The sequence below is a fragment of the Paramisgurnus dabryanus genome, chromosome 1 (assembly GCF_030506205.2).
Source record: "Paramisgurnus dabryanus chromosome 1, PD_genome_1.1, whole genome shotgun sequence".
NCBI lineage: Eukaryota > Metazoa > Chordata > Actinopteri > Cypriniformes > Cobitidae > Paramisgurnus > Paramisgurnus dabryanus.
In genome coordinates this window covers 31159221-31180856 of record NC_133337.1, presented here as the reverse complement: position 1 = coordinate 31180856, position 21636 = coordinate 31159221, and the positions used below count along the sequence as shown (strand labels likewise).

The window sequence follows — 21636 nt, the reverse complement described above, 5'->3', positions numbered from 1 at the left end:
GTGTCCGTGGCTAGACTTCCTTTTTCGTAACTCAAATTTTTTTCGTCCTATTTTTAAATCATTGTCGCTTGGGGTTAGATTTGGGGTTTGGGTTAGGATGTACTTTTATGTATTGGTTTTTTACATTGTTTTCTTCCGCTTTTAAAACTATTCACGCCTTGTAGTTGGGGTTAGAGTCGAGGTTTGGGTTAGGATGTCTAAAAATGTAACAGAAAGTGATTCTAACCCCAAGTGGTAATAGTAAGAAAAAAGGGAAAAAAACTATGGGAAAACAAAACATAAAATGCCACGAAAAAGAAAGTCGTGCCACGGACACGAAAAAATTTTAATTTGTGCGAGTGACATGAAAAATATATTCAAAAAGATGAATTTCATGCCATGGACACAAATAAATTAATAACATTTTATTTATATTGCTGTTCTTCAAACCTTTTCAGGTATTTTAATGATAATAAAGAATATATATTTTTTTATTAATAAAGAATATGTATAAGATTATGTTTGACGAGTGTTGCTTTTTTAAATCCATAGTTATCGGCCATGTATTATTAGTATATATAGGCATTTATTGTTGCATCCCTAATATGTAGCAATCCTAAACTACAATGTTTTAGCAGTCTAAAACTACAAACTATACTAATATACACCTATGCCTTGTGTCGTGAACGTCAAAACTGAACTCCCCCCCCCAGATATTTAATTTCGAGCTGCTACACATAGCAGCAGACAGACACACTGAAGCTATTTTGCCAGCCACCATTAATAATCAATACGAACTTATCGTTAGCACAATTCAGAAACACAATTTTGACTGATAACCACTTTGCATTAGATAAAGTTGGTATGCAAATGTCTCATTTGTGGCTCATCTGTGGCTTCGGGTTCGCTCTCTGGCAGAGTGTTCCCGACTCAGTTGGTCCCTGAGGGACGGCCCTCCATTCTTTCCCCAGACTGATGCTGGAGGCAGGTATCAGATTCCAGCCTTACCCGCTTTGATCTCCCCCTTTGAGAAAGCGGATCGAAACCCAGCGAACTCCCCTCCTATACAAAACACCAGCTCCTGCATAATTCAGTGCTGGAGGCCTATTTAAATACCCTGACCACCCTGACTGACTGTTCTTTTAAGAAGCCTGCAAGGGAACATTCAAAGATTTAAGTAGTTTTATGAGATGATCACTTGTTCAGGATGATTGGGGAGAACACATCTCGTTTTTAGATCAGATAGCGAATTTCTCATACCTACTTTACACATTTAAGAATAATAGTAACACAAATGAATGGTAGAAAATACTCGGTAACCATGCATGTTTTTTGCTTACCAAGTATTGAACTTTCCATAGATGCAAGGGACTTGTTAGTTGTTGTTTTGTTGTAGAGGTTTGTACTGCAACTTCTCTTCTTCCCAATTTTCTTTCTGACATGTATTTGCAATTGTTGTGGCATATATATAAAGCCTAATAAGCCAAATAATAGCACATGGCATCACATTTGCAATGTCATAATAATGATGGTGATCTTTCCTGGGCAATGCCGAGTCTCAGGTGCTTTGTTTGACTGTCAGTATCTCATATGCAGGTGTTATTGGTATCCAAAGAAATGAATGTTAGCATCCCGAGTCATATTCCCATCAGCTCCCGGCCCATTGTTTTTTCTAAGCCAACAAAAATTACATGACATTTGTGCAATATTGTGCCAGCTGCCTCCAGATTTACTTCTGCCTCGTTTTTTGCCCTAAATATTTCTGCTTTGAATTGCCACACGAAATCGCTTCTGATTCCAGGTCAATGCTGTTTATGTCCCATTTCAAGGTACTATTGAAAGCTGCCCACCTTCCATTTTCCATCTTGCTTCAGAGCTCAGTCACAATGAAAGGCCCTTTTTAGGATTTCCGATGGGAAAATCTTATTTCCAGGAGCGGCTTACCCGTTAATCTATCCGATCTGATCGTTTAACGTTCAGTCACCTCCAAGATGTTTTTTTAGAGCAATGCTGTTGGGAATGTCACATATCTATTAGGCTGCCCTTATCAGGACCACAGCAGGGGCCACGGTCAGAGTTTACTTTCTACATTGGCCACAGATTTCCATTAGACTGATTTGCGACAGGTTGCTCAGCTGGGCTGAATAAATTGCTTCCTACTATCTGATGTGGATAATGTGTTTGGGGTCATGATTTGTTTTCTTGCAAAGCCACACTTTCTCACTCTTTTTTTTATCTCTCTCACCCTCAACCTGAGAACTTTTGTTGTTTTTCCTGTGTTCAGGTTTTAAATGTATTGTCTTTCTCTTCCTAAAATAAGGAAGACTCATCCTGCACAACACAGTTTTTGTCCAATCAGATGCTCTCTAGACAGCCTGAAACTGACTAGTAACCCAGCAAGCAATTTTGCGCTTAAAAAACGTCTTATAGCCATCCACGTCTAACCGTAGCCCAAACATAAATGAAATACATGATGAAATTTCAAAGTTATTCTCAAGTTATTTTGGCAAAAACAGCATGTAACAAAATTTTATTTTGGTAAGAAATGGGCTGTTCACAGCTGGACGGTATCGGGTCTACAGTTAACCTAGACAGTGAAATGGCAGCTATTGCAGCTAGTGGCCAAGACAAGGGATTGCAGTCAAGATTGTATTAATATTGACTTCACAGCCCATAATATTATAACATAATATGGTAAATACTGACAAATATCCCTGAAGATGTCATTGTGACCTTTCATAGATAAGTCATACAATCAGCAATCAGATGCTTTTTCACAAACTGATTATAAATAAATAATTAATGATATCTTATTTAAAAATTACTGAGCATCTTAAAGGTCACCAAGCTGATTCAAAATAGTTCAGTTTTAAATAATGGTCATACCTCTTTTCGTATCTTAAATCCACTCTTCTTCGGGGAGCATTTGGTGTCTTTACAAAGCAAAAGATGAGCGTGACAGTAAATTAGCAACGAGTTTAAGTGTGAAGATGCAGGAAATGCTTACGGAGTCCAAACACACAATGAAAACTGGTCTATTGATCTCATTCTCTCTGTCAAGCAGATCCTCTGGGTAATTTCACCTCACCATTATCTGCTTCCTGGGATGCACACAGTCGACAATACAGAGCTGAGCATTATCAGGGGATAGGAAACAAACAGTGTTTCGATACATTGTGATTATGCAAACGGTTAATCACGATTAATCACATACAAACTATAAGTTTGTGTTTGCATAATATATGTGTGTGTGTCCTGTGTGTAATAATTGTTATATATATATATATATATATATATATATATATATATATATATATATATATATATATATATATATATATATATATATATATATATATTTATATATTTATTTATTTATTTATTTATTTATTTATTTATATATTTATTTATTTATTTATTTATTTATTTATATATATGTCATTTATATATATTTTTTTATTTATTTATATACAATATAAAATATTTAAAAACGCCCTTATTAGTTACCCCAAAATCAATCTTGTATCAAAAAGTTCTTAATTTTTTCTTAAAGTTTTCTGTGGCAGGGAAGAACTGTAAGCCGGGCGACGGAAATATGTCAGCTGTTGCTTGTTCTCACACGACAGCTCAAGCTGCTGTCATGCTAACACATTGACCCCAGGAGATCTTATAAAAAACTTTCCATTATTTTACTCGAAACGAAAATCGAGCAGGACCAAAACATTTTACAGCTGATCGCTGTCCAAAAATTTCAGCGACGACGTCCCAAGTATAACAGCAGCAATGTCAGTGTTCTTAATATGACAAAGTAAGTGTTTTGATTAATGCTGTTAATGTTTTTTTTAATCAGTGTATACCACTAGTCAAATAAATGAATATAACATGACAAAGATTAATACACATTTATATATTGATTCAATAGATTTTTAGCATTTGAAAAAAAAACTTTATTGCATTTTGTTTTTATAATAAATCTTTGAAAATCAATTTATAGATTTGAATTGTTTTAAGTTATTATAACCTAAAGATGCTATGTCAAAGTTTTTAACTAAAAAAGTGGTTTTCATCTTGTCACTTTCTTGAAAATAAGTTTTTACTGAAATTAGTCAAAAGTGATGTATTGCGTTTTGGAATCAAACTCTTTATTTATACACATGTAAATGTTTCTAAAATACGTACCTTAATGTGTGTTTTTATATATACATAATAATTACACACAGGACACACACATATATTATGCAAACACAAACTTTTATTTTATATGCAATTAATCACGATTAATCGTTCATCCAGCCCTAATTTCAAATGACTTTAACTAACAATACTTTATTGATATTCTGACGCTGCGGATCAGTACTTTTAGGTAAATTCCTTAGAAATCATTTTAAAAAATCATTCACAGCAAGCCCACTATAAAAAGCGAAAATACTGGGCAAACTTAAAAGATGCCCCCATCTGATATCCTGAACTACACTTGGACAACCATAAGACATACATGCCTTGTGTTCTTACAAACACAATGACTGACACATGCACATAATATATCCCTACTATTTCCAGTGCGTTTTAGCATTAGATTTATAGCCATGACAGACTGCTATAAAAGCATTGTGAAGAGGAAGAGATTCATGTTTAATGAGACCGTGTAAAATATAATAGAGGAAGAAAACCATAAGCAGGAGGGTTGAGACAAAACAAGATCCTCCATAACCTCATAAAGTAAAGAGCTTCTCCATGTAAGGAGACTCAAGTCTCTAAGCACTTTACAGAAGAATGAAAGAGTTTACGGAGCAGATCGGTGTATCTTACAGATTCATTTGTGAATGACCTCAATGTCACAGAGTTGATTTACTTCATGTACTTGCTGGGAAAAAACTAGGAATTAATTCTGACGTTTACTCCCTAACTGGGAATCCCCTGCCAGATATAGAGACCCAACAATGGAATAGTGATGTTCGGCAGTTTGCTTTATAATTAAAGATGGTGTTAGGCAGGGGCATTGCTAGACCCCTTTTACTGGGGCATGTGCCCCAAAACTGGTGCAAAAGTGTGCCCAAAACTGGCGCAGAAGTCATGTTTGCGCGTGACTGTGTTGCCAAGTCAGTTAAAAATTGAGCTACTGTTTCCGCGAGTTGATTTTTTCTATGGGTTAAACATTGAAGAATTTACTTCATTCATTCATAATAGGTATTTGGGCTGTGAATGGTCTTTGGGATGCTTTTCGGATAGTTTTTAATAAACGCTTTTTTGTTATGCAGATCTGGCAACCCACATAGGTAGGTGACGGTACGTGATTGAGGTACTGTACGCTATGAAAGTGAGTTTCTAATTAATATCCATAATATTATTTTGACTACCTGCAACCTGTTCACTCATTCCCCCTCCATCTCTCTCATGGTTCAATGGAAAGAGTAATCAGATCACGTAGTACGATCGCAGCCCCTGCTATGTCTGTGTCTGTAATATCAAGTCTCACCGTTCCTGTCTCCTCTGAGCCCTTGGTGAGTTTCAGCTTTCTTCTCTGAAAGCTTGTTTCGTTAATGCTGGTGAACTCAGATGTCCTCCCCTCCAAAGCCTCTGTGCCCTATGCATAATTCAACAAAGTTCTCGCAGGTGAAGGATAAATTCACCTTGGTGCAGCGCCGTTGACCAGACTGCTCTTGCGTTCCTCTTCAAGGAAAGAGCATCTCATGTGAGGTCAAACAGTATTGGGCCTGTCACTCAGGATCAGGCCGTTGCAAAAAGCATTAAGGAATCCCAAAGGGTTTGCTTAAAAGGCATAGCAGGGAAAATGACGCCCATGTTGTTGCTCTTACACAGGACACTTTGCTTAAAGGACACAACTAAGCACACTATTTTTATATGCAGAGAGACCTCCACTTCAGCATAAATGCAAAATCCTTAGGGTGCACACAGGAAGCAATGATTTCGAATAGGTGGAACATGCCCTCTGTTTTAACAGGCGATCACTTTATTTGTTGGCGTATTACCGGAGGATGTGGGAAACCACATTTAATGCAGTTATGAAGCAATTGATTAGCACTAATATGCCAAGAGTAAAATTTAATAGAGCTCTTCTCTCTTCAATATTCTCTCATTCGTGGAATGGCGAAGACACGACAGTTAAGTAATTGGAAATATAATCCGTTGTGTGAGTTTTTTAGTTTTTCTTTCTCTTATGCATGTAATAACCAAAATAACTCTTGTAGTTTTGGCTTACAGCTAATATAATTATGAAGCTAGGGATGAGAAGAATACATTATGTGTATTGCATCAGGACGTGCAAGATATTTTACCCTCAGTGGTGGAAAATCTGTGCAATATCATCTTGAGCGTGAGGATGATTCAGACAGGTGGGGGTTTTGCAATCGATGTCAAAATATGTGTGGAAAATGTTAACCGGCAATATCCTCTCGCTAACCTTGTGTTTACTTCAAATGGCCGGGAATTTGAAGTGAATGGAAAATGGAGCGCTTTGAGATATCATGACACCTCATTAATGCAGAAAATGGCTAAAGGAACAAAGATTTACTCATTAAAATTACCTCTAAGTTTTCCAAAAGTTTGGGCCAAAATGGAAGTCCAAATGCAACCCGAACATAGGATGTATTTGCATATCCACATGTCATGCAGCAATACAAAGAGAGTTCAGATCTCTAAGGCATAACTTTTAATTAACAAAGGGGGTTTGGGTCGTGTGCACTGTGCCTATCTGTTAATTAATGTGAGGTCCATTTTCTGTTTCCTTTTTAATGGTGTTGTTCTGGTCCGGTTGACATTTCCCATAAGCCTCACACATAATTATCAACTTTTTATTTAATAATGTAAACAGTTTCCAAAGTATTGTGTGTGTATTTTACAGTGTTGATCTTCATGAGAAGTGGTCAGCCATAGGCAGAGTTTTTTTGGGGGGGTGCCCCCCTAGACCAGAGCCAATTATGAGCTATTAATGAAATATAAATATGAGAATTCATATTTTATTAATCTAATCTTAATATTCTAATGGCTAGACTAGAGTAACTTAAGGCTAAAATATTTTTTATACTTAAATATTAATTTAAAAGTATTGCAGTACCCTTGTTTGCCACTAGGTGCCCCTCAAGCACAAACGCGAAACACCGCCTATGGCCCAAAAATAAAATGTGACGTCCGGTGCATGATTTATTAGTCTCAAATGTGTCTAATGCAAACAGGATGTCCCTCGATGTTACTTCGCTGCCGAAGGGGAATAATCGAGGGAATAAAAGCTTTTTACGAGAATGTCGATGGGCTTCTTGTGTGGGGGTCTTGTTTTTTGCCAAAACAAGATGCGTCAACAGCAATATAGCCGCTGTCAGTGTCAAATAAAACCTCCTCGCTGACAAATGAGCTTGTCAGCGCTGCAAATTAAAGTGCTCTGACCTTATAGGAAAAGACCCTTAACTAAAAATACCAATGGAGTGTAACTCAGAGGGACAGGTGAGCAGTGTGTGTTTGTGTTTAGTACATTTATCACGGTCACATTTGATGAGCTCCACGGGGCTCAATTTGATAGATGGGACCTTGTGTCGTATCAGCAAGGCTGGAATGGGACGTGAATTTGGGTGTCCCGCTATGAGTTTTGAAATTAGGAATCAGGCTCGGTTTTGGGAAGAAAATGAAAATTGCTCCTTGCTCCACACTGTGCGATAAGGAAGAATGGGGGTGTTTTTATACAATCAGTTCAACCAACTAGAAATAGCCAATTAGCTACTTTTTGCATTCCCACTATCCTTCCTGGGGTGACAGGAAGGTTGAGAATTTAAATATAAGGATTTGCGGAGGAAAATCAGTTTTCATTAGGAAAATGATTTATACATGCATTTATCAGAAACAAGTGCACCAAAGTTTAAGACACAGCACAAAGATGTTTCAACAAACTGATATAAACGGTTTCATCGGACGCACGTGATACACGTCTGGATCCGAACTTTACTTCCGGTTTCGATTTTTTTATGGTCCGACTAGTTGCTAAACTGATCTCTTGAACAAATGCCTCATCGAAAATATCAAATGTTTTGGTTTCCTAGGTAATCTTTGTGTTGTTTTTTTTTTGCTTGTTATATAAATAAACTACATTTATAGTACTTTGTGGTTATTTATTATTAGCGGAGTTTACCGGAAGTTACTTGCGGACCGCGACATCCGCTTGTTTATGTTGTTACTGCTGAAACCGTCTATAGAACTCCCTGCATCTCTCTTACACGAATTCAAACTTAATTTACTTTGAGTGTGATTCACATCCAAACATGGGCACAAAAAATGTCACAGGTCTCCTGGAGCACGAACTCCAAATTGAAAATCTGAGTCGCAGACGTGTGCGTACTGTACTACTGATGCACTTATAGCAAAGTAAGTGTATGACATAAGATTGATGCATGACTGCAGCAGCAGGGCTTCGTGACAGCTTGTTGAAAACTCTTCATCACTGTCAGTTCACTCTACAGTCTCAGGTGTATTACATAATATATATATAAAAAAAACATTTGGTTATCGTAATCCATTGACTGATGAATGCAATCCTTTTTTTTTGGAGTGCAGGTTTATATACTTGTCCTGCCTATCAGCCGCAGATGTATTTTGAGTCTTTGGTCTGGGAATTCAGTGTGAAACGACTTTTAACTTTTTTTGTTGTTGTTATCGCATTCATTTTTATTCCAGACGATACTGTTGCTGTATCATGAAACTGGCAGTTTTTTTATGGGAAGTCAATGTAATTTTACTGTAATGCTATATTTTTTTGCAAAAATAAAGTAAGCTTTTATTGCACGACATACGTACATTTACAACCATAATCTGAAGTTTTTTTTTGTTTATATATTAAATAAAGTTTTTCATAGCACAGATCCTATCAGTGCAGAAATGAAATGTCTTGCAATTCCAAGTTTATCATCCCTAGGGTCTTAAAAACCACAAAGTCAATCCAATCGCTCCAAACCCACATGAGGCTCAATTGCAGAACCTACACAGAACCGCAGACAAGTATGATCTTTTTTTAATGAGTTGATCGGTACGAGCAACAACTGGCAGGGTTGATGGCTGCCGCCGCACACCTGTGCCCCATATGACAACTCTCATCACATTTGATTGTCCCAGTTTAATTGGCTCCAGTGGACAACTGGGAGAGAGATGGGACATCTCTACATGTATTGATCCTTCAACTTATTGCTTGACTTGACCAAAAATCTCATGCTGACTTTAATTAGGCAGTCCCTACTTGGCTTTAAAGACGGTCATGTTTAAAGGGCTATGTCATGGACTGTTTACTCATCTGGTAAAGCATGCTGGCAACTCAGAGGTCATGGGTTTCATTCCTAAGGAGTTTGAAGTTATTTCACAGTATATCAAATTTATTACACTTTTAGAAATCTTATCTTTGCTCTCTTTGGTTAAATGAGCGAATTGAACTTGACTTTGGGCATATCTGTGATTTTTCTGTGTATATCGCACTTGCTTTGAACCGTGCACACAAAACTGCAACCCTGCAATGATGTGCCAGAGGATGACAAGAGAGTTAATTGAGTTCACCGTCTCTCGTAGGATGCATAGATTAAGAGGAGCTATAAATTAATAGACTTATTGAGTATTAATTGTGGGTAGTGAGTGCAAATCTCACCCTCATTGCGGCCTCTGTGCCGTACACTGATCATCAGACCTCACTAAAGGTCATATATTTTCACCAAACAATAAAGAAATTAATGAGGGTGAAGAGACAGTCTGAGATATGACTACATTTAGAGGATCAGCCAGTTTTAGGATGCAAATCTGGGTTACCATAGTGATCTTCTTGGTAATGTGGTTGGATAGGTAAGAAATAAACCAACCATGGTTTGAATGTGATTTTTAACATTCTTGGTCTCTCATTTTAGGTTTAAGATAATAGTTATGTAACAAAATACTTTTCAGTATAAAAATGTTTTTTTTTTTTAGTTTTCTTTAACATGTGTATCCAAAATCAGATTTTGATGAAGATTGTCATTGTGCATAGTGTATTGTGTAACATTTTACTGTTTAGCAGGCATAAAAGTCTCAAAAAGCTAAGGACTTATAATTGTTGTAGTTTATTATAATGTCCACAAGTTTAAAAACAAGGGGTGTGTGTCCCGAATATTTATCAGCTTGTACAATGCCGCCCTCTGGTGTACATTTTGGATTACAACCGAGACCAAGATACAATAAAAGGTGAAAAGCACTTGTACTTTTAGGGGGCACACTTTTAAAACTCATCTTAACCTACTTTCAGTATTATTCTTTCAGTCATTTTTCACCATGTCATGTATCACGGCAATCTAGAAGTAAGCAATTTAAATGAATGTTTTATTATATTTATTTTACTTACAAAATCATTTCGTGTTGTAGTGTGTGATGATCAATAAGGACAACACATTTTAGCATCCAAGCACATCTAGGTACTTTTCTGTCTCTGTAGCCTAATCACCATATAACGTCACGCCCACTTTTATTTCTTCGCTTCCGCTTTTTGGTCCTCTCTGAAGCATGTAGTTTTACTTGGTGTTGGCTTTAAATAAAGAAAATTTATTTTTTTGGTATTTTTGTGAAAGATGAAACGCATGACATGGCAATTAATTCGCTTATTATTCTTGGGAAATGTTTCCTACATAAAAGTAGATCCCAGGGAACAATTCCGAGATTTCTAATATTTCATAAGGAATTGTGTCATTACTTCTCTTGATTAAAATTAAGGAAGAAAGCATGTGCCATAAAACTATGTTATTTGGTAGAAATCTTGTAATCTTACAGAAAATCCCTAGTGTCTTATTGTATTTCTTTTTTTTGTATTGTTCTTTGTTTTGATGTTTTTCTTATGTCATATGTCCTTTTATTTTTGTACCATGTTTTGTACTAAGCTTTTATGGTTCAAAATGACTTTGTTAAATAAAGTTTGGGGATAACTTGGTTTGGGCTAGAAGGGATTTGGCTAACGCCAAAATATCGCGAGATTTGGGATTACGTTTAGGGTTTAAACAGCGGTTCTGGCTAGATGGGTTTAGTTTTGCTGTATCCCATCTAGCCACAACCGTTTTGCTTTAAGTAATATCCTCTTGTCAATGATTTACTTCCCCTTTATTACTGTCGCACTCATGACATATTGGAGCTGTTCAGTTTATTTATTTTTAAAGGATTATCTTTGTGTTACATTATTACAAACCTTTATATCATAAAATGTCTTTACTGCTAATAATACAAATTTTTAATCTATTGTTCAACAATGATATCAATCTCCATAGAGATTGTCAAAAATTGCCAGAGCCGACTATATTTCAAGTCGTCACGGCGGGGTATTGGGTAAAGTTTTCAATTAGCAATAATCGCGCCTCGGATAAACCTCATTGGCTACGATACTGCCTCTGCGCAAGGATAACTTGAAGGAGAGGAACCCTGACTACTAGTGTGACCCAGCCCATGTGATCATGAACGGTGACTTAAACCAGTCTAAATATAGTTGCTTAAACTCATCAAATTCCAACATTTACTTTGAATTCATTAAACACATAATGTCCAACAGCTGAGAGCTGTAGAAACAAATTTCTATTTTTAAAGTGAAATACTAATCAACTTATGCATTTTCAACACATTTTTGTATAATTTAAGAGAAGCATCCCAGTTGCATGATGGGAAATCAGGAGGCAGAAACAAAGGTGTTGGGGTGTATTGTTTTGTGGGGGTAGATTAGATCAAGGGTGTTATAAGGGTTTTTTGCCCAACAGCAGCTAACAAAACAACACCTTCACCCCCTCTCTCTTCAGCATGTGAATGGTCTGTGGTCTCTGCAGTTGATGGACACATTATTGCACCTTCATTCACTGATAGGAAGATCTGGTTATCTTTCAGACATCCCTTCACATTGCACAGGATGTTAGTGATGGAATTACTGATGGAACTGACTGCAAATTTCCAAGGAATTATATTAAAATCTGATTCTGGTAGAGCATTTTCATGTGCATAATGTATTCATTGTTTAGCAGACATAATACAAAAATAAGAGAATTATTCTTATTATTGTTGTAGCTCAGGGGTTTTCAAACTTTTTTGATAGCCGAACCCACTCTACCTAAATTATTTACTTAATTTGATATTATTTATTTTGAACTATTAAAAGAAAAGGAATGCAAAAATTATTGAAATAAACAAACCAAACAACACAATTTTTTCATATTCAACCCGTTCGAAAACGAATATGTAGAACACATAATCGGACAAGATAAATCAGACATATAACAAAACAAAATACCACTCCAATGTATGTCCGATATCTAAGGATAAAGGGACCTGAAGGACTCCTGGAGACTTTAAGTAAATATTTCAATAATTGAAAGCACATTTGCATGCTTAACTTTAAAAACATTTATTTTCATACATTTTAAAGTCTATCTTCATTTGGCAATTTTCCTTCTTTGGTACATAAAGCCTGTCTGTCCATTTTGCATCAGTTGTTAGTTTGATGTATTGTCGTGTGTGGTGTATTATTGTAGTGGTTACTGAAATATTGTAGTAGTGTACGATTGTCACATGACATGCCTCAATTACAATTACAATCAATTACAATTAAATCATAAAAAAAAAGTCCTTCACCATTGGATTTTTTTAAATTATTTCTAAGATGAGAGCATAATCAATGTAACATTTTTTTAAATAATTTGCATATATAATTCAGCAAAACAGACAAAGAAACAAAGTTGTCTCTAAGAATTGTCCTTCATTTTCAGTTCCAGGATGTACTTTGCAAACTCTCTCACGGCCCCGTGACCCGCTGAGCTGTGGCAGGTGTACTTTGCAGCATAGAGCGCCACCACTGGGGCATCACTGGGTACTGCACTTAACCCTGCCAGGTTTAGACAATCTATGTCTGGCTCGTCGTTACCTGATACATAAAAGCACAGAAGGGGCAAAAATAAAAAATAAAACACAGGACTGTCTTTAAAAAAGCTTTATGGTAACTAGGTTAACAAAACGCATTGACCAAATGTAATGTGCTTATACATTACCAAGACACAAAGTTACTGATTGTAGCCTTCAGCTAATCGGTAGAAAGCAAGCGGTTAACTCACCCAAATAAGCCACCTGCTTCCACTGCAGACCTCTCTTCTCCATAATTTTCTCCACCTCTGTTTGTTTATCATCCACTCCTTGCAAAACTAAACAGTTCATTCTCTTAGCAAGTTTGTCAGCCAGGGCTTCTGGGATTAGGTCTTCACTGGAGAGCATTAGAATTACCTAGAAAAGAAAAAGCATATACTATTAAAGCAGTTGAATATGATTTGGCATAGATATGTTATAGGGGATAATCAAACATAACGCACACTCTAATTTCTATTTTTACCAATGAAATCAATCTCCGTAGAGACCGTCAAAAATTGCCTATACCGACTATATTTCAAGTCGTCACGGCGGGGTATTGGGTAAAGTTTTCAATTAGCAATAATCACGCCTCGGATTAACCTCATAGGCTACGATACTGCCACTGCGCAAAGATGACCTACAACTAAAGAGCCCTGACTACTAGTGTGACCCAGCCCGTGAGATCATCAATGGTGACTTAAACTCATCAAATTGCAAAATTCACTTTAAATTCATAAAATATTACCAAAACACCCAACAGTAGACATCTATAGAAACAATTTTAGTGGAACACTAATAAACTTTTAAAAAGGTTTTGTTTGATTTAAAGACCAGAAAGAGAAGCATCCCAGTTGCATGATGGGAAATTAGGAGGTAGAAACAAAAAAGGTGTGGGTCGGGGGGTGGGTTAGGAGAAGGGAACAATTAATCACCTCCACCCCCTTTCTTTTCAGAATGTGGATGCCGGCCCGGTCTCTGCAATTGAAGGACAACATTTCCTCTTTATCCACCGAAAGGCAGATTTGACCGTCTGTCAGACATCCCATCACATTGCACAGCAGGAGCTTTACATTCTTTGGATTGTCCTTACCAAAGTACCCAAATCTGTTTTGCATACACACACAGATAGAAATAAGTATTGGCACTGGTTAATACAAATGCTTACTACAAATTCAAACTGACTTGGAGAACATAAGTGTGACTTAATTAATTGCAATTGTTTTTAACAAAGGATTGTGAATATGAAGTCACCTCAGCACTCTTTGCTCAGCTACAGGCCAGTCTATGTCTACATCAATATCCACACTGTACTCGGGCTTCATCTCATAGTATGCAGTATTTCCACCCTGTAAAATGTACAGACAAATAAAATAAAGTACACCATTAGATGCTATGAGGAAAATGTGCTTTCCTGCCTATGGAAAATTAATATCCAGTTTTTTTGGCACCATTTTAAAGCCTTGTTTATACCAGACGTGTCTGCATGTGTGTGTTGGTGCTCGGCGAAAATGATGCCATTTCGGTCGTGCACTATGAGTGCACAAGACCGCATTTGCGCAATCGACCTTAAGGCGATTCTGGCTGAGCAGGCACGTCTGTGCCATATCTCTTGATCAATCCATGCGAAAAGCATATATTCTTAGCTGACACTTTTCAAGTAAAGTTTGCTAGAGAATTAATTTATATAGGATTCAGAATGAATGGCTTATATTTGTACTGAATGTACCACTGGATGATAAATCAAATATAAACCTTAAGATTCTTGTATTGTCTGTTTAATAAAAACCTTAATGCTAATGTTTAATAAAAAATACATTTACGAGGATTTGGCTCTACTTGTGTTGGTTTTGGACTCGGATTACTCAAGTCGCTGTCTGTTGTTTCAAAGAATCGTGTAGCAGCAAGCACGTCAAGTATAAATTACTTGTCCGTGCACCTCCAAAATGACTCGGCTTTATGGATTTAAAAGTTTTTCATACTGCAGCTGGCCAAATGGACTTGTACTACCTGAAGAAGTCCTTTATCAATGAGGTTTTTAGTTGCAAAGTAAAATGAGCCGTTTTCACACAGTTCTCCATCCCAGTCCTGACGGCGTTTTCTATTGGCTGGGTCGAGGTTTTCAGGAAAAGTACAGGTCCCTTGAAAGAGAGAATACTGACACTTTAAATGACAGATATACACTGCAAAACAAAATCTTAAGACCAGGAAAGACATTACAAGTATTCGCATTTTGTACTACTGGATCATAACCAGGTTGATGAACAGCCTGTTTGAGTTTAAATGCAGTTGTCAATAGATAAATATAATTTTTCTGTACTTGTGCGACTTGTTTTTGTGGAACAGGCGTTTTAATTATTATTCTAAAATGAATTACAAGACAAACATGCTTATGAGCACATTTATTTTAATTTTCCGGAATAAGACCACAATCAGTATTATTTACCCAGCAGTAATAGATGTTATGTACAATAAAAAACATTATTCTGTGTAAAATAAGTTTAAATCGGCCAATCACAGCGTTGCTAATCAGTGTTTCTACTATCGATATGCATTGCCATTTCATGCACTGCACGAACGCGCAATGATCTCAGATAATTTAATCTTTCCATACTAATCATCAACAGCAGTGGTGGTCAAAGAATGGAATAGGCGAGATCAGACCTAGCGAGATCTGATCATCCGGATGTCTCATTTGATTTCGGATGTATTAAGTGATGTAAGAACAACAAACCCCTGGTCTTAAGATTTTGTTCAGGAGTGTATTATGGATACATTACCAACAAATAGAATTTCAAGTAAACTTCAAGTTCCGGACTGCACATCAACAAACCTTTTTTGACTTCACGCCAACGAAAATGGTGTCGACGGACCACAGAGAAGACAGAGTCAAACTGTTTTTGGGTTATGAGTTCCAGAGCCTCCTGTAGATGGTATGGGTGCAGGCATGGAGAAGTTGCCTGGATGTTACAAATGACATCAACATCTGCCAGAAAACATTTAGAAGAGAGCATTAAACATTTTAATGTGTTAAGAAAAGCACAAAATAAACAAAATGTATTTATTAGTCACAATAACAATTTAGAAATTAAAGCTGCGAGCAGCAATGGAAGTATCATGTGCACCACCACCCGATGGCCTTAGGAAAAACTGTGAACAGTGGGGATATGAATATTGGTGGATATATGTGGATATTCTACTTAGACTGATCAAATATGATGTTGATTTTGTTAAATCTCTTAGAGCAGTGAATCACAGGTGTTTCCTGCGGCCTCTAGGTGGCGCATTGACTGTATCTGTATTTTGCTATGTTGATGTGTTCAGGCCGGGACGCTTATTGACCATGTGAAGTATGGGGGAGGTCAGACATTGTATGCCTGAATTACAACAAACTTCTAGTTTCATGGTGAAACATCAAATTTTGCAAGGCATTGGCGGATACACCCTTTAACGAAGAGTTAAAGGGTAACGAACACCCTAAATCCATGCAATTTATCATCGCAAGTCCTTAAGATCTGTCTCACCAAATAAGATGATGATCTAATTAAATTTCTAAGAGCAGTAAATCACAGTGTAATACATGGCATTTCCTGCTGCCAGTAGGTGGCACTATGACAGTCTCCGAATATTGCCATGTTGATGCGTTCAGGCCAGGACACTTATCAAACATGTGAAGTGTGGGTCAGATTAGACATTGTAAGGAGTTAAAACATCATCAAAATCTCCGCAATTTAACATCACAAAGGCCTTTAGATGACACAGACCAAATATGATGATGATCTGATGAAGTCTCTAGGAGGAGTTCGTTAAAGTACGAAGCCTGGTAATGCCAAAATTCTCATAGAAAGCTGCTGGCTACACCATAGACGCGTCGGAGAAGTGGCGGGTCGTTTGTCTGGCGGTTCTTTCCGTGGAGGACATTGAAGATATCTATCTATTCGAACCATGATAACATGGCTTTTGCTGAGTGGATTAGGCACTGCCCTGGTTTGTCGAGAAATTAAGAAGACTTTGACAGCTGTCCAAGCCCAAAAAACTGCCCGGGATGATTGAAGCAGTGGGCAGAGCGGTCAGCACTCAGGCTGAGACTATTAACCGCATTATGGATAACAACATGGAAATGACCCGCAATATGGATAACATCATGGAAAAGCTCACGGATTTGAAAAAGCTTATAGACCAGAATGGACTAAGGGCGGTTTCATATTTGGTGCGATTGCCTGGTCCGAACCAGAGTTCGATTGCTCCCCCCTCCCCATGCCCCCCATGGACTGTGTTAACATATTATTTTTGCATCCGAACCGCGGTACGCTTGCATCATCAAGCTGCAGCCGGCGCGTTCTCATGTTGCTTGGCAACCGCTGTAAACGAGAAGACGACAAGTGTGATTGACTAACTGCAAGCAGAGAGATGATTTCTGAATGCCTCCGCAAAAATTGACGTCGGCGGACAGACCGCGTTGTCATCGAAACGACTTTAGTATGTTTGCGGCAGACAGACGAAAGTGCGTTTCTGTATTATTTCTTTGAAAACAAAACCAAAGCACGCATTCTATGCATTTTGTTGTCAATGTAAGTGCACGCACACAAACACACACGTCTGTTTTGGTGGGACATTCCATATAATACGTAATTAACAACGGTTCACTTCCGCGATTTGGTACGATTGCGCTCACATTAGCAGCGAACCGATCTGGAGTTCACATGAAACGAACCCCAGACCACCCTTTTTAAGCAGACTCGAGTACGTTTCGCGGGTGCGCACCCGAGCTCGGAAGACAGCGTTCACATCATCCAAATGTACCGAACTCTGATGTCAATCGAACCCGGGTGCGCACCAAAAGTGCTAATGTGAAAACGCCCTAAGAGAGTAGGCGTGTAAAGGAATGCGGCTACTCGCCCGAAGACCAAATAATTCCAATCTTATCTGCTTTCAGCCCCCCTTATCCAGCACTGGCCTCGGCCAAAGCCGCTGTTGGAACAACAACTCCGTCGGAAGAGCACTGGACCTAATCAAGGTTGTCTCCATGGCAACTTGCTGTGTTAACGCTTTGACATCATGGCACTGAGGCACCGAGATTTGGATGTCAGGCGAAGCGACTCTCTCCAGGCCCACACACACACAAACTTTTACATACACACACACATATATATATATATGCAATCACCACCCAGTACTTACATCCCTCGCCTGCGCCGCTTTGTACCCCCCAGCCTGACAGGCGGATCTGTGACCAGCGCCTGAAAATATGGAGACCAGCCACGAACAGCAGATTAGAGCATCATGCTTGCGATATCACCTTCTTCCATATCATATTGATTTCGCGATTATTGTAACATGAAGCCTGGCTCGCTACACAGCGTCTGTTAGCCTAGCTTCCAAAAAGAGGCCCACTGATCTGGATCTAGATATAGGTCTGTAGCATGAGTGGAGGAATAAGTGTTTGTAGTCTTACACCCTTGACAAAGATATAGCACTTCCTTCTTTCAATGACGCAAAATGACGATTTTTGTGTTTTCAAAGCTTTGATTGTGTTTAGTGCGCAATATAACGTGTTCATGTTTTACGTGTAAAAAAAGCGGTATTTTTATAGCGCCGTCCTTCAAATTGGCTTCATTGTTCTATGAAGTCCCTCCTTCATCTCCGACACTCCTATAATTTCCTGGTGGCTCTGATGTATCAGTGTCTGATGGTCAAAAAATTTGATTTATTTTTTGGGGGGGTTGATTAAAAGTCTTTGGTCTCATTAATCTATTATTTGTTTCTTTTATTCATATTTAGTCTCTTTTTTGCTGTTGTATTGTTTTGGGGGAGATATACGTTAAATTCCAAAACTACATTTATACTAAATTGATCTTCTATGTAATTTTAACATGTGCCTAGAGAACTTTCTTTTTTAATGGACTTTGTTCTTGTCAATACTACATGAAACCTATATAATTAAGTGTTTTTACATTGTACTTTAGCCAGTTTTTTCAAAAATCATCAGATAGATGCAACTTCTGTGTGATGCTTATAAATATCAGCGGTGTTGTCTCGTGTTTTCCGGTCACGTCACCGGAAAATAAGTCAGCAAGTGTACCAATGTATAGTGAGTCAGTGTCCTTACCATTGTCGGAGCTAGAGGGGTGATAGAGACACAGAAAGTCTTTAAAAACAGTGTTTGTGCAACTGAATGTGTGAGGGTGTGACCATCCGCTCAGTTGGCAGCTTTTTCCAGTAACAAATTTGTGACCATATGGCTGCCCCCGCTAGCTTAGCTTAGCAAAAAGACTGGAAGTGAATGGCTCCACCTAGCAAACTGCTCCCAATCAGCTAAGCTAGCGGGGGCTGCATCAGACAGAGTTACAGCACGCACGGAGATGAGAAAGGTATGTATGGACTTGGGGGATACGGTGAATAAGCTAAATTCCCAAAATGTGGGCGTGTTCCTCTAAATGCATAATAACAATCACAATGAGAAATGTCTGAAAACTGGATTAAAGCAGACATGATGGAGCTCGTCAAATATTCACTCTAAAGATAAGATCATTCACCAGCATAGAACGGCGCATCACACGCTCCTTTATAGTCTCATCATAAACAAAAATGCACGCGAGTGTGCAGATGCCGGCAAATCATTGGCAGTGTGAATGAACATTTATGAAAAGGGCATTAGATGGTTTCAGCAGCAACAACATAAACTATTTTTGTTGCCAAAACTTAACTTCAGGTAGAGTCCCTCTATAGTACATTATTTCTGATAACAAGTAAAAAAAATAAGTAAATTTTTAAATAGTACAAATCAAACCTAAAGCACATCAACTACTACACTGAGCTAACTTTACGGTGTAAAGGATTACTACTATACAATGAAATTGCTAACTATACAATTTATATTTCAAGAAGAAATTGTGTGTAATGCATTAAAATGAATGTAAAATATGTATCTAAGGCATGGGAGTGGCATACTTTGAGTTTAGGTATTAGGGCTAGGGTGACTGGGCTGGTGTTTTTATGCAGGTTTGTCAACCCTGTCGGCACACATTTTAGAAAGAGTGGCTTAAACAGCCACAATACCAATGAAAAGACAGTAAATATTTCTTAAGTTCATGTGCTTCACGGTATGCGGTTTTTTCACACTGCATTTTACGTGTGAACCAGGTTAACCAGTTTTACATGGACAAAGTCAACATACCTGTTTTGCAACCGGAGGTTTCACTCCTTAAGCACACTTAAACAGTTCAATGGAATTCCACGGCAACGCAGGTCATTATGACATAAAGGGGTGGTTTCCCGGACAGGGATTAGACTAGTCCTTAAAATACATCAGTGCCCTTTGTTTTGCCTCAAAATGCAACTAAGTTTTTAGTAATGCAAGTTTGTTAAAACCAGTTATATATCCCAATTAAACTAAGGCCTAGTCCTGGTTTAAGCTAATCCCTGTCCGGGAAACTACCCTAAGGACAAATCCGGTTTTCCAATCCTGCTCACCTGAGTTTTGTCTGACAAATTCCTGTATGGTTTCCAGTGAGGTAGATGAGTCCTTGGAGACTTCTGGACTCCTTCTGTGCACCTTGGCACCCAAATTTTTTGCTACGTCCGCAATGTCATCATGATCCGTTGACACCCAAACACTGTGAAAGCATCCACAGTATTTGTATAATGCTTTATTGGAGCATGCAGTTAACAATATAAGAAAAGAAAGGTAATAAACAAAATGACTAAGTTTAACAGCACCAAAAGAGGCAAAATTAGATATTTTTTCCAGATACTGCCTAGGGCTGAACGATAAATCTCATGCGATATTAATGCGCATCTCGTCGGTGAAGCCGGTTCCTTCATTAGTAGTAAATCTACATCATCTGCTTTCAGATGGAGCGGCATTTACTACAAAGAGCCGTCGTTCAAAAACAATCGGGGCAATTTCGCATTAATTATCGAGGAACTATCGTCTGCGATATGGCCCAGCATTTTCTACACAAATTAGTTTATTGACAAGCTGGGCCCCAGCTTGTCAATAAACTAATTTGTGTAGAAAATGCCGCTCCATCAGGTGATGCAGGTGACAGCAGGTGATGTCGATTTACTACTAATCAAGGAACCGGCTTTACTGATGAGATGCTCATTCCTATCGCATGCGATTTATCGTGCAGCCCTTTTCATAGAGTTACTCTCAATCACCTTTCAAAAACACCAGAGTCGAAAGCTGCTCTGATGACCCATCCGATCAGAGGAACACCTGCCAACTTCTTAATATTCTTTAAAGGGATTCCTTTACTCCCTCCTCGGGCGAGGATAAGAGCAGCTATATGATTGTATTTTCTTCGCTTTTTGCAGACACCATCCGTGAGGCCGTTCGTTGGTGGTTTAATCGCTCGTTTTTTAGGTGCCATTTCTGTCACAATTCTGTGGGTCCTTGCATATAAAATCCAGATGTTGTGCTTCAACAATCCAAACACAGGTTACACGATGACTTTCGTAGATTTAATGGACTTCGATATGAATCAGATTCCTCGAACACGTCATCAAGCGTTCGAATCCGTGTGGCGCTGCGAGGACCAATCGGGGTGTTTCTCAATTGTTCCTATCTATGCATCCTATTTACCCTTTTACGCATCGTAGCGCCAACCTATTAGAATACGAGGGAGGGATTCGTCTGTGTATTCTCACCGCTCGTGCCTCGCCTTCCCTCCCCGCAGTACAGTTGCAGGAATGGTATGGCTCCCTCGACCCCAGTTTGGCTGAGTTCAAACAGTTTCCGGGTAGTGGTCTTCTTCTCCTTTGTTGTCCGCACTTAAT

The 21636-nt window shown here is 38.2% G+C and overlaps 1 protein-coding gene and 2 non-coding genes across 4 annotated transcripts; all 3 read right to left on the bottom strand.

Moving 5' to 3' along the window:
• Positions 1-11237: 11237 nt before the first annotated feature.
• LOC135779427 (U4 spliceosomal RNA) lies at positions 11238-11378 on the bottom strand. The gene has a single exon (XR_010544799.1). It is a non-coding gene; the product is annotated as a U4 spliceosomal RNA (small nuclear RNA).
• Positions 11379-12348: 970 nt separating this feature from the next.
• Positions 12349-21604, bottom strand: cmasa (cytidine monophosphate N-acetylneuraminic acid synthetase a). Of its 2 annotated transcripts, none has more exons than XM_073814561.1 (8): positions 21019-21604; positions 20329-20471; positions 15686-15841; positions 14866-14993; positions 14110-14204; positions 13791-13962; positions 13068-13233; positions 12349-12880 (listed from the first exon to the last, which is right to left on the bottom strand). In XM_073814561.1, exons 1-8 carry the CDS (start codon positions 21228-21230, stop codon positions 12702-12704), a joined length of 1251 nt encoding a protein of 416 aa, XP_073670662.1. In that variant the 5' UTR covers positions 21231-21604; the 3' UTR covers positions 12349-12701. The 2 variants fall into 2 exon arrangements, with proteins under 2 accessions (XP_073670662.1, XP_065141020.2); XM_065284948.2 differs by having other exon boundaries at positions 14866-14996; positions 15689-15841; positions 21019-21603.
• On the bottom strand, positions 13352-13492 carry LOC135779426 (U4 spliceosomal RNA). Its single transcript, XR_010544798.1, has one exon. It is a non-coding gene; the product is annotated as a U4 spliceosomal RNA (small nuclear RNA).
• Positions 21605-21636: the final 32 nt, after the last annotated feature.

Bases quoted from the DNA above. Each gene is read 5' to 3' on its own strand.
- cmasa (XM_073814561.1), bottom strand. From the start codon at position 21,230: ATGGCACCTAAAAAACGAGCGATTAAACCACCAACGAACGGCCTCACG. The intron at 20,472-21,018 runs GTGATTGAGAGT...ATGCTTTCACAG, and splicing joins GACTCTGGTGTTTTTGAAAG to TGTTTGGGTGTCAACGGATC. The intron at 14,994-15,685 runs TGTTGATGTGCA...TCTTTCAAGGGA, and splicing joins GCGTGAAGTCAAAAAAGGTT to CCTGTACTTTTCCTGAAAAC.